This window comes from Drosophila hydei, unplaced genomic scaffold (genome assembly GCF_003285905.1).
Source record: "Drosophila hydei strain 15085-1641.00,03,60 unplaced genomic scaffold, DhydRS2 tig00000149-arrow-pilon, whole genome shotgun sequence".
NCBI classification, from domain to species: Eukaryota; Metazoa; Arthropoda; class Insecta; order Diptera; family Drosophilidae; genus Drosophila; species Drosophila hydei.
In genome coordinates, this window is record NW_022045678.1 from 5,703,121 (window position 1) to 5,717,210 (window position 14,090).

A 14,090-nucleotide genomic window follows, 5' to 3' on the forward strand; every position below is an offset into this window, starting at 1 on the left:
GGGAGGAGGAGCCTGTAGGAGGTGCTAGTAAGAGCTAAGAGTAGGAGCGACTGCTCGCTTACACATTAACACTAAATCGCAGCGACTAAACGCCGCCAGTTAGTTAAACGTTTCTCATATAAATACGTACACACACACTAACGCCTGCGAGCAGGGCGGGAGCAGTACCACGCCCACAAAAGAAATTTATCTGCCGTGTTGCGGCGTTAGCATGCGAAAAATCCTTTGCGCGCTGCAACGCTATGCGGACTAATCTTTATTTCGATATTTGCATAAAGAACACAAAAAAAGAAAAACGGAAAGCAAAAAAAAAAACATGTCAAAAAATTGCAAAACGTCGTCGTTGCCTGTTGGTGGGTTTAGTGGCTTTGTCTATATACCCTGTATGCGTGTGGAAAAAGGGCGTGTGTCGAAGGCAGCTTGTGAAAAGCAGACGTTACTTTCTAAGCCATTACCTTGTCCATAAGGACACACATAGAGGAGAGTGTTTTGAAGCATAAGTGTTGAATTCTATAAGAGAACTTTTTCATACTAACCTCGGTACGACATCATAACAAGAAATAAATTCTATTTTTACCTCAGATGAATTTTGAACTAGGTTACAGGGTATTTTCTATTCGCTCAATAGTTAACTAAAATGCTTATTTGCTTAATTTATTTTTTATTATTATTTTTTTGTTTTTGGTAGTGCATAAAATATCAAGCCAAAGGATTTACTGCAGCTGCCACGCCCACAGCGGCTGCCAGAGATATTGCCGAGCTGCTGAGGCCGGAGTCACGTTATTTGCAGGTGTTGCAATCTATCCGACAACTCCGACGTCTCCAGCTGTGTATGTGTGTGTGCTCACAAGGTGGCAATGGCGGCTTTGTGGTGAGTAGTAATAAGAGCAGCAACACACACGCACATACACCTATACACACACACACACACACACACACTTCTCGCTGCAAGTGTTTTTGATCTCGCGCTGCTTTAGCCTGTTGGGAATTTTGATTAAAAATGCTTCCACGTGAAGCTCAAACGTGCTTGGCACCGAGTAGCTGGATCTGGAAACTCTTCACACACTCGCTCTATCTCTCTTACTCTCACATTCTGTCTGCACACATGGTTGGATGGGCGTTGGTGGGCGTGTCAGTGCGCCTTTATTGGCATTGGCGCGTTTATTTTAACGCGTTGCTGCCTGCCGAGCGAGTGTGTATGTGTGTGAAAGTGTGTGCGTGTGTTTGTGTGTTTGCAAATTTTTACATTGAGATTTATCACACCAAAAACTTTAGCCCAGCGCGCAAAAGAGTAAAAAGAAAAGTGCAATGAGAAAAGCATGTGAAGTCACACGAGTCGAAGTCCGAATAGCCTAACAACTTTTTTATCTAATTATAAATGAATATAGTAATGAAGAGAAATGGAAGCACAATAAAGGAGAGAAGTGTCTTTCAAATACTCACATATGATATATATATTTGAATATAATTATATGTGTTAGTCACTATTCGGAATGCCAGTTACTTAACTCCAATATAGAACGAGACTAGAAGCAGCAACACCTTCACCACTCGAATGATAAAGCGAAAAATAGTTTTCAATTTTTAATGGTTGACAAATAGAAAATATTTTTTAAATGATCAATTTTAGTGTATAAAGTTATGTTTCATCAGTTGTGATAAATGTTAATAGGTATGAGCAGATTTCCCTTATGCACAATAAGCATTTCAATACTTGCAAGCACTGCCTAAAGATAAGCTAGTACACAGCTGTCTAGCTCTCAATAACTTAACCAGAAGATAAACTAACATTTAAGCAAGCGCTTAGTAATTTATCTTTTACATCACCAAGCTGCACGGCACAGCTCTTATACCCTTTGTTTTAGTGTATAGAGATGATGTAAATATCACAATATGCCGCAGCCTTTTGCAACAGCAACATAAAGCAATTAATTGTTAAGGCTGCTGGCGCTTGTGCAGCTGCAGGTGAGTTATATGAGATATATACATTATTCCACACACATATATATATCTATATATATACACCTAGGTGATGGATATACACAATGCTAAATGCGGGCCCTAGCAAAAGGTATAAAAAACGAAAACTTTGTGATGATATATTTGCAGCAATAAGCGAAGCGAATTGCTTCAAATTTAAAGTAAAAGAAGATGCTAAAGTAATATATACACAACCTATGTATGCAGATAGTGTGATACATATTCGCTCAAATAAGTGGGTATAACTAAAATTTAGAAACTAGAATGTTGTCTGCTTGGGTCACATGACAAACGAGCGGCGTGTTAATCCCAACTTTTACCACCAAAAGGCTCGGCTTGTAGTCCCCGCTAAACTACACTAATTACTTCCCTTCGTTTCGTATGGGCTGCCCAAAAGCTTCATATAACTCACAAGCCCTACGAGACGATTTGGGGCTCCATCAAGGAGCGTTACAAGCGGCCACAAATCAAATGCACACCAATTACCTGGCGCCAGGGCGCACAAAGCATAATCAACTGGCATAATTAACAGCTAAAAATGCAAAAGAGAGTGTGCGAGTGTTTGTGTGGGCGCTAGAGTGTATCAACAGAAATATGCTTTTGCACCTGGCCTGTGCAATTTTCACACATTTTGCGGTGCTACCTAGCCTCAAAAGCTCCGCCCTTTCCCGCCCCTGCAAATCTCTCCGCACTATAAACAACAATAACAACAAACAACAAGTCGCAAACAACCCGTAGACAGTGGTAAATTATAAGTTGCAGAGTCTCGCCATAAAGTACAGCACATTACTCATACGCCACGTGCATAAATTTCTGCCTTTTACCTTGCCTGATAATTATTTTCCGTTTACAAAATGGCTGCCATATCGAAAAAGCAGGCAAAATAAGGGGATAAAAGACAATTCGGTAAATATATGAAAAATTCGCTGTACACAAATTTGGCTAACATATAAATGTTTCATGGACTTATGAATAAAATTGATTTCACTAATAGTTTGCGAAAGGCTACAATTATTTTATGTATTCGATAAGTAGCATAAATATGAAATTCTATCAAGTCTTGTGACATTAGAAAGCTAGCATTTGCAAATTAGAGAAGAGATACAGTTCTAAGGCTTGGTAATAAAATTATTTGTATATCCTGAACCCAATGAAAAACTCAAATATAAATATTGAAAATTATAGAAAATAAAAATTGTTTTCTCTCGCAAAAGCGTGTTCTTATCCACTAGTAGCAATATTTTGCCATGACTTCAAGTGAGTATTCAAATGAATCATTGGGTAATTTTATAGCTCTTCAATCCGTCTGTTTATGCATAATAAATATATTTATATACCACTTAACAAGCCTACGCCTTAACTCTTACCCTACAGCTGCATACATATAACTTGATCATAACTTCGACAAACTTTTCGATGCACAATCAATATAAGTTGCTGCTTAATCAAATTTGAGCAGAGTTTCGAGCTTCTTTTTTGTGATTTCGGGCTTGGGGTAAATTATGCAAGTTTATGGTCACTAAATTTGTTTAGCAATAAATCCAGAACTCAATCAATTTACTACCTATAGTATATATATATATATATATATATATATAAGTATATATATTTATATATACATACTTAACTTTTCAAGTTTGGTTATTCTCCTTTTGCAGCGATTAATTTTTATGGCTTTACTGCACACTTAATTAGACACAGCCTGCTTAAAGCTCATTAAAAATTTAGCAGAGTCGGAGGCAAAAGTTATGACGCGCCCGCCACACTTCCCTGCTTCCTTCTGATTATTGATTTGCGCAGAGAGCAATACAAAAAGGAACTTTTAGCTGTTTATAATTTAGTGTAAAATTATAAATACTTTGGGGCGCTCGGTTTAAGCAAATTAGTTCAATTGCCGGGGTAAGTAAAGGAACAGCAGCCCCTCTATCCCTCCTGCATACAGACTTGATTAGGCTTAGGCCAAAAAACTTTATCCTTTGCACAGTTGTAAATAAGCAAAAGTAAATTTTGGCAAGTAATTTAAGCCACACAAACAAGCTGGCAAACAAGTTTGGAGTGGGCGGCAGTTAGCCCACTGCCGCCTGTATGCTTGCCAGTGGTATTGGCTGGGGGTCTCCATCCTCCATCTTCAATTCTCCATCCTCCATTGCTCCCGTTTCCCGATTCTGGGTAGCTATTACGCCAAAGCATGTAAAGTTCTTTAACCAGTTTTAATTCAAAATCAATGTATGAACTTTGCTTACATTACGCCAAAACTTTGCTGTGCAGCTTCAATTAAGGATATATACGGATGGTTGTCTCGCACTCACCTTCGTAGATGGTTAAAGTTGCATCTGCGGATACGGCATCGCCCACTCCGTTCTCGGCAACGCATTCGTATGGTGCATCATCTCGTCCCGCTCGCACCGGCTCGATGCGCAATATGGAAACACCGCCCGGTTGTTCTAGCACCGTGTAACGGGATTGAGTGCCTGTGTTGAGTAGTGGTTGAATGCGGAATTAGTCGATTGACTGCCTTAAGTGTTGGCTAATGCTACTGTTACCGCTGCTCCACTTACCTGATACTTTTTTGCCGTTCTTGCGCCACACTATGGAAGGCGGCGGATCGCCGCGCGCCGCGCAATAGAAGCTGGCCACACCTCCAACGCGCACGCCCTGATTTTGCGGCTTCTTAATGATCTCCGGTGGATCTGTGAAGGTGCAAAAGAACAGCAGGTGGGAATGAGTATCGATTTTCTTTAGATTGAATGAAGAGTTTAAAGCTAAGGGGCAAAAGAATTTGCTGTTCGAAGCGCTGCGTTTGCCGAAGTTTATCATTATGAAGACTCTTGGAAATAAATTAAGAAAAATTAAGTCAACTTAGAATATCGCTTTGCCGATATGCAGGCTATTCAAAGGAAAGTCGTGCTCTGCCGATATTTGACCAAGAGAGTTGAGTTAAACGATGAAGTAGAAGTGTTTTTGGTAGTCTAGCACGATCTTTCAGAGGGAGTCATTTCTTAAAAAATGAAAGCAGCCATCGTGATAAAAATGCAATACGGCTGACAATACGGAACCGCTAGTGAAAGAAATGCATTTAAATAAAACGAAGCTTTTTGCGATATCAAGGCCGATATGCTGTAATTGTTGTCCATGCAACAGCAACTGTTGCTGTAACTTTTTTTATTGTTTGCTCTTTTTCTCTCTTTTTTTTAAAGCCCTTTGCCTTTTGCTTTAGCAGCGAATTCGATTTATTTTTGCGTTTGTGTGTTTTGCGCACATTCTTTCTTTTTTACATATTTGTCACAATATGCTGTCAATACAACGACGCATGTTGTTTGTGACAGAAGGAAGGAGAGACAGAGAGAGAGAGCGAGAAATAGAGAGAGAAATAGCTGCGTACGTGCTGCACACATTGCAAGAGATACAAACAGGAACCAGGCACAGCTTGCGTCTGCCTCTGTGTGTGGCATTAAAAATCTGGCAAAAATCACGAAACGTTAAACAAGCAGCAATAATATTGTCATGTGCATCGTTTGTGCAGCTCCTCTTTGCCCCATCGTTTCGCCCTCTTCGATTGTCCTGTAAAGTAGTTTACCCAACATATCAATTCGATTTATGCATTTTACTTAAATTAAATGTTAAATTCATGTACATACATCTATATATATCTGTGTGCTATCTTAACTGCGCTTTGCTGCAGTACACAAAACTTACGTGTCAGATATTGTATATAGGGAAAATCCGAAAAATTTGCATCTGGAAATTTGATGTGGAGGTTAATATTAACCATTCATTAAAACGCGGCGAAGCGAGACGTAGTTTTTATCGTTTACGATTAACGCGTTTATCATTATTATAATTATTATTTTATATTCATATTATGCATTGTATTACATATTTGAAATAATTTTAATAGTAACTTAGTTTTAGATTTAAGACTTAAGCTTCCTAACTAATATACAAAATATTTCTAAAAGATACTTAGATACATAATTTTAGCAAAATTTTATTTCATATATTTATAGTATTTGTTAAAAAAAATTTTAAAGCTTACGTAATTTTTAATATGTCTGTAAAAATATTTTGAAACCAATAGAAATAAATTTTGAAACATATTCAAGCCCACAGACTGCATACTAAATTTTAGCTAGATAATCTACGTATTTTCCTATTTCTAACCTTCATCTACACTTTTCAAAGTTCAACTAAAGCAGAGCCTAAGCTAAATAAACTAAAAATGTTGAAATACAAAGTAAATAAATAAATGATTAGTTTCAAGGAATTCATTTAAGTATTCCAAGATAAAAAATTTAATTTATTTAAGATATTGTTATATATAAAAGCATACTCTCTCTCTGTATTATGAGTGGGGCATTAAAACTTTTTTGGCTTTCTGTGCAGATTTTGAAACTCTGTTATAAACTTGGCGGCCGGGCGGGAATCGGAAACAAGCAAAAGCAATTGCCGCAGGTTGAATAAGTAAATATTTATATATATGTATATATAAAAAAGTATATAGAAATAATATTTGTCGTCGAGATAGAGAAGTAATACAGTGTGAGAGCGAATGAGAGAGAGTGAACTGCATTGTTGTCTTGGACACGAATCTGAGGACTTTGTATAATGTACAAGTATTGTAAATAATTTAAAGTTTGCCACAAGGCGTTCACAGCCAAAACATGCAGACCATTTGGTTGGTAATGCGTTGCCATTGAGCCAGCTGCCAGCATTGTTGTTGCTATTCAAGTTGTTGTTGCTGCTGTTCGTGTTGTTACGAATACTTGGTATCATTTGGCAAGTTTTGCGTTAAACTTTTGCCTCGACAAGTTGCTGGCCAGAGTTTTGCATGTGGAAAATACTACCAAACACACACGCCACACAAACCAGCAAGCAGCAAATTAAAATGGAGGAGAGTCTCGCACTATGTGTGGCAGACCACAGTCGAACTCACAGTCTAACAGCTGGCCAGGCCAATCTCGCATGTCTACCTCAAATTTCACGAAATTCACAAAATTATTTCAAATTTGACACTTTGAAAGCTCATAGTGTGGTCACCAAATTAACCTGAAACAAAATCAAAAGGCCTGTATGCTATCGAATTTTGAAGAGAAAAGAGAATGTGTTGTAAGTAAATTCAGTTAATTTAAGTTAATTAAAATGGGGCTTGAAAACAACTTAATATATGTCTTCCTCTTTAATTCTAATTGACATTAAAAATCTTGACTTTTGATTTTAATATATACAATAGAGAAATTTAATGCAATTTATATATGATTTATATAAATTTAAATTCTCATTAACATGTTCAAGTTTATTAAATTATGAATTCTAAGGGAACCTGCCTACTTTGTTTTTATATTCACATATTGTTAAATCAGTTCTTGAATTTGAATTTGAATTTGAGTTTCAATTCGTATGAAGAACATTTCCAGGAATAATTTTCAATGCAACTAAATTTCCTATTGCTCATTATAAAAAATACCCAATGGAGTCTCGTCACTCCGCATGTCTCCTCTCTCTCTCTCTCACTCCCTCTCTATTTCTCTTTATCTTTACGTATGTCGCCATCTCATTCTGTTAGACCGCGAAACGTCGCTGGATTTGCGGAGCACTTGAAAGCATTTTACGCTTACGTTAACAGTTTTTATAGCCCGAGCAGCAATAAGCATATTGGTTTGTGGCTGTAATGAGCTACAGCATCCGCTGCCAGCGCTCCGAATGCCCCGTGCTCCTCTTTACTCACTCCCCTCCCCACGCTCTGGCCCAATGCTCAAGATGGCAAAGCAAATTTACAGCGATTTTTCTCTTTTTTATATAGATATATATCTTATTTTTTTGCAGCGACGCCTTCGCAGCGCGCATTTGTAAAGTTTTATGTTTGCTTAAACAATTTGATTGCGTTGAGAGAGTGGGAGAGTGAGAGTAAGATATGCAGACGGAGAAGGCGATAGAGTATCTGCCGTGACGAGTCATAAAAATCGTATCATTATAGCCATAAACTGGGATTTCGGTTTATTTGCGGGTTTTGCTAACATTTTTGCTTGTTGCTTGGCTTCGACTAAAAATTTAAATAAATTTAATTATATTTGCGTGCGGATGGGGGAGTGCCGTTTTGGACCTGTTACAAAGATTAAAGGCATACGTAATGAAATTTGCAGATGTCATAGAAGATAGCACACAGCCCGAGATCTCGTTGAATTGGATTGGTTTGTGTAGGGATTGTGGGTTTACAGTTTAAATTGCAGCCAAGTTTTAGCTTTCTGTGCAGCAGAGCCCCAACCTCCCCAACCGCATCCCCATCTTTAGCTGAACGCCGCCACTGCTGATTTTTCATTTCGCACGTTTGACTGGCGCAGGGGATTAGATGAGAACGAGAGAGAAAGACGGAGGGAGAGCAGCAAGAGGGTGTAGGCGGAGCTTCATAGAGCAAACAATTTCGTTGTTGATATGTGCAAATTGATTTCAACGTTTCAAATGTACAGTTATAGATGCACACACACACGCACACACACACATGCGCACACTCGCACTCACACATCTAGAGCAATAGGATTACTAACACAGGCGGTCGGGCAATCTATATGGAAATTAATACTAACATTTTTACTATAACGTAAAAAAATAAGAAATAAAATATATTTTAAAATAAAAATCGAATTGATTTTCGAAAATGTATGCGGAAAATGTTTCAACAGGCAGTGGCGTAGTTTAATAGCAAGAAAATAAAGGGGAAATGTAAAAGATTAATATGTGCCGCATGTTTCGTATAAAATATAAAGAAACACTAGTATATACTGTATATATTTATGTAGAGGACACGCATACAACATGTTTGATGTAGACCCAATGCTTAGGTCCTCTGAATCAACTTTTATATAGACATTACCAATTTTAGTTACCTTGCCACTTAACTTTCGCTCTCAATTGAACTTACTGGCATTCCAAATAGACAAAAAGCCCTCTTGTAAATCCCCCCACCAAGTGCAGCCTCTGCTTTTGAAACATTGTTCAAATATGCCCATAACTTTTGGCCTTGTTTTTCAATATGCCAAAATGCTCATAAAAATTGACCCCGTGTGGCACAAGGCATTGAAGAAGGTAAGGCCAGAGGAGGACGGGAATCCGAGCATATAAAATCAGCATATGCTCAGCGCCGTAAAGTATGCAGCTGTTTTTTATGGCCCTAACCCTAGTTCCAGCAAGTTAGGCCTCCAAATGCTTGGCCTGGCAATTTATGGCAACCTCCCGCACGCCCTTTCCAGAGCCCCTCATCAACCACTTGCTAACAAGGTTTTTCTATTTCATCTGTACGAGTTTTTAATAAGTGCAAAGTGCGGGCAGAAGTTTCTGCAAAAATTTCAACATTTAAGGGTTATTGAGAAAGGGGGGTAATAGCAGGGGTTGAAAAGGGGGAGGTTGGGTTTTGCTGCTGATGTTGCCAAACTTTATGTGTGTGTGTGGAGGGGGAGGGGGTGTGTGGGTGTGTGTGTTGAGGACAAATCATTTGCCAGCAAAAACTAGCTACGAACAAGATATGAACGAAATGAAGCAGCAGAGGAATATCCTTTGCCTGGATAGAAACCCCAGTGCTCCCCGGTTGCCATTCCACCTCCTCAGCTCTCTTCCATTGCTGACTGACAGCTGCAATTCACCTGTCAGCAGCAGCAGCAGCACATTTCGTTTTACTGAATTGCATTGAAATACGATGCTAAATTTAACGATTCATTGCATTTGCTGTTATCCAACACTTGCCCCAGCAAATTGCAACTCTGTTGAAATGCCCCGCTCCCATACTCAGCCTCTCTGCGCCTTTTCCTCTGCAGCCGCGCGTTGTGTATTTTTAATGCAGCAACTTTGGCATAGAATTGCTAAATCTGCTGAGTCTAAGAAACAGAACGCCTTGGCTCCAGCTTTGGCTCTGGCTCTGGCTCTGGTTCCCTTTTCTGTAAAACTCTGCAAATAAAATATAAAGTGCAGCATAGTTTTACGCTAGAGTTTTTATAGCCAGCGCCGAGCAGCTAAATTTTAATGTTACTTCAAAGGGTAATAAAAATAAACTTTACGCAAGTTGAGAACAAGCTGCGATGCTCTACCCGGAACAAAAGAGCCCGTGATTATATCGCATGGCCGACTGCAACTATGCAATGTACAATTTTAATTAAATTGCACAACAAGATGACGATGAGAGAGACTTTGTCGAAGACAAAGGAAAACAAGTGCAGTAGGCACGGCTCAGGTCTCATTTGCAAATTGTCTCAAATACGAAAGTGTCAACGAAATCCCATTAAACAATTCATCAAATCAGCAAAAATGTGCCTGTTCCCGAAGTTTTGGGACAGGACGACAGGAAGTCGGGCATATAAATGATGTGGGCATGCCTCTCAGACAATCATTAATCAAAATTAAAAGTATGACCACAGCTGGACTTCTTCTTCACGCTCTTCTCTCACTTCCTCACTTTCACTTTAAGCTCCTAAGCTCCTCTTAAAGTACAATTCCGTACTCCACATTTGGACTCGCACAGCTGCGTTCCCGATTTCCTATTCCTATTGCCATGCCCAGTGACCCTTCACATTTGGCATTTTGGCTAAATGAACCGATAAAAAGGTAAGCCATTAAGTCAATCTACGTCCCATTTTACAGATCTCTCAATCAGCTGTCAACTGTCGAGCGTAACAAATGCCAATTTTAAACAGCAACAATCTGCAAGTCAATAGAAACAAAATTTCAGCCAAAAGCTGGGACCGAGTTGGTTAGCTTTGTGCATCCGACTATAAATTGATCATTAATTATACAACAGCTTTACTGGAGTAGGGTTAAAAGATTTGTTAAGGTATTCCACATAAAGTTTTAATTAAAAATTTATCTGACAAACGCAAATTTTTGAAATGTCTTTTCCATGTTCAGAGTAATTTCTCTCGCCGAAAAATTTAAGTTTTAGCCTTAAATCCAATTATGCCAATTATGCCGTTAACTTTATCGCTTCTTGAATTAGTCATGTATAATATTAACCCGTAAATATATTTTTTCATTAAGAAAGTTCGAAAGTTCACAGCTATTTATTATAATATTTGAAATCTTATCTTACTCCGTATAAGACTAAATTTTTTCTTTCAAATAGTATAAAAGCAGATACGGAAAATAAGTTAATCAACAGGGCGGAATGTGAAATAATATCACAGACACTAAGCTGGAAGGCATAATTGCTCTCCATATTCGTAAACTTTTTGAGACACCCTCGTTTACTGTAATATTAACAGACTTTTCGTTTTCTTTATTTTATCTTCTAGCCGCTATGTTCTTGTTTTCGACAAGCATTTTTCAATTTATTTGATATTCATTAAATTGGATTTTCTAATATGTATTATATTTATTATTTGATTATCTTTTGACTTTCATTCTATCTCTCTAAAACATACTATTTTTCTTAAATTTGTTTGAAATTGAAAATGGGAAATCAGGGTTTAATGGTTTGGTTAAAATTTAACATCATAACGACAAGCCAAGTCGACTTAGCTCTGGATCTTAGCATTATTTTCATTTTCGAGGCGTCACAATTGTGATTGAATTGTTGTTTGCAAGATTTTCAACTTTTTTGGAGATTATGGTTTGAGTCTTGGCGTCGCAAGGACCGCATGTCGGACAGGGTTCAGGGTATTTCGTAGTTGGCCACTTTGTGCTTTCCTAATTTTTTTTAAATAAATAAAAAACACTCATAGAATATTCTATGTATATATATATAAATTTATATCCTTCAAATCAAATTCAGAAGTTAGTCTGACCCAGCCAAAAAGTAAGTTTCGTTTAGCTCATCAACATAAATTTCTTGCAATTCTGTAAAACTAGTTCAAAGCTCAGTTGGCACGAAAAGTGGACTTGGCAGATTCAGCGTTAAATGGACCCAAAATTGAGCACACACACACACACATCTACACACACGGACATATACAGTACACTACTTTACTGTTGTTAACCAACACAGTGACAACTATTTCTGACCGTTGCCAACACACGAAAATTTTACATGACATTTTAATATAATTAGTTTTTGCTCCGGGCATAATGTAAAGTGCGGCCAAAAAATGTCAGCACTTGCCACAGAGTAGGCGGGAAAGAGCGCAGGACCTAGCTGCTAGCTCAAGTTGCCTTAAGGACAGCAAAGTTGACTTCACTGCGGTTGCCAAAGGAGGAGAGCGTAGGGCAGGGGCCTAAAACTATTTGAGTTTGCGGTCGGCTGGCAGCATTTTATAAGCCGCAGCATATTTTTGCACAAATTTCAAGCTCACGCCTGTTCTATTAAATGGGGATTTGCCACACACACATATATATATATATGTATAAATATACCTACAGACCGACATACACAGCCTACCTAGCAATCTATCTATATGTATCTGAGCATCTATCTATCTGCTTGTTTTTTTATACAAAGACGTCTCAGGCCAGGGCTACATTCATTATTTCTCTATGCGGGATTACTAAGTAAGCCGGGCTACGGCTTAAAATGCCGCAAACTTTATGAGACGCAACACACGTGTCCTGTCCGTTCTCCCTTTCCTTGGTCCTGGGCTTTTGTCTTGTCCTTTGACTAGGCCTCTTGTGCAATTTATGATTGCTTCTGCTGTACTCAGAGACAGAAAGATCTTGTAGACAACCTGGCAATTTCATAAACTGTGCAGACACTTGCCAAATTGGCAAGAACACTCCCGCCCTCGGTTTTTTCTCCATCTGCGTACACCCCTGGATTTTGCTTTTGTCTTTCATTTTACGCACGTAAAGGCGGCTGTAAGCAGGCTTTGATATTTTATTGAGCTTGTCATAATATTTATGATATATATATATATATATATTTGGTGCGTATATCACAGTGTAAACAGCACAGAATGCTGCAGGATTTGCCTGCCCTCTCTTTCACTCCCTCCTTTCGCTCTGCAAAACAATGCAAAAACTTTGGCCAACAGTTTGAAAAAACTTTTATTATTATTAGCATTAAGAGGCTCGAGCCATGTTTTTCTTTTTTTCCTGTGCAGACTTTTATTAGTTTCAACTTTTGACAGAAATTATATCGAGTTTATACACATACCAATATATATATATATATATATATATATCTACCGAATATACATATATAAATTGATGATGCTGATGAAGGGAAAAACTTTTGGCTCGCATCAAAGTTTCGTTTTTTCCTACGGCTCGCAGCGCTGTTTTGTTTAATTTGTGTTAAAAGTTGGTAGAGCACAAGATTTGCTGGACATGCCAAATGAAAGGAAGATTAAAATAAATCAAAAATTATGTATATCAGCGTTGGTTGTTATAGTAACGCACTGCAATGGAATATACTAATATATATATAAACTCAACATTAATATTCGTTTGAATATATAGAGAGACTATAGAGAGAAGAGAAATTGTAATATTAATTTAAGTGGTATGACCAGTAGTTCGAATCATCTTCTTAGCTGCAGAGTTATTGGTATGTATAAAGCGTGACTGTAAATTGCAGTTGGCTTCTTTATAGTAGAACAAATAAAGAAGCAGTTGATATAAGTACATACATTTATATCGCAAATGTGTGCTTAAAAGCTTTACATATTATGTGATAACAATAAAATACCCCTTTTCAAAGCACACACAAAAAGGTTGCCTGGCACTTGGGCAACACACACACACAGGCAGGCAGACAGCCAGTCAAACAGCCAGTTGACAATGGCAATGGCTAAATGCGCACCAAGGTAAACAAGCAACACTTAAAGCAGGAAAAACAATGCAAGAAATAGCCAAACAGTCAACAGCTAACAGGTAACAGCCAACAAAGGTAGCCAAGTCCCCGGGCAATTAGAGAGTGGGAGTTAAGGCGTATTGTGCCGGCCTGGCTGGAGTCGCCTTTAAGAGCGCTTGACACAGCAACAACAGAAACAGGAGGCAACAACTGCAAAGTTTACTGAGAGATGTGTTGGCATTTAAGAGCCACGTTTCAATTCAGCATTGTCATAGCTTGATAAATAGCTGAAATTACGTGCAGACAATCTGGCAACGCTCTGCCAAAAACATTCAACATATCCAGTGAATAAAACTGCGTTCAAGAAGGAAAGAAAGATTAAGAGAACTGTTGAAAAGAAATCACA

At 38.2% G+C, this 14,090-nt stretch overlaps 1 protein-coding gene and 1 long non-coding RNA gene across 6 annotated transcripts in view; one reads left to right on the forward strand and one right to left on the reverse strand.

Moving 5' to 3' along the window:
- Positions 1-14,090, reverse strand: part of LOC111594348 (tyrosine-protein phosphatase Lar) — a 143,840-nt gene that overhangs the window by 67,536 nt on the left and 62,214 nt on the right. For all 5 annotated transcript variants that reach the window (XM_023307607.2, XM_023307604.2, XM_023307605.2 and 2 more), the window contains 2 exons: positions 4,539-4,670; positions 4,290-4,451 (listed from right to left, as the gene is read on the reverse strand). In XM_023307607.2, the coding sequence (XP_023163375.2) occupies positions 4,290-4,451; positions 4,539-4,670 (294 nt within the window). The remainder of the gene's footprint in view (positions 1-4,289; positions 4,452-4,538; positions 4,671-14,090) is intronic.
- LOC111594350 overlaps positions 1-14,090 on the forward strand; it is a 69,705-nt gene that overhangs the window by 19,746 nt on the left and 35,869 nt on the right. The gene's annotated exons all lie outside the window — the stretch shown is intronic.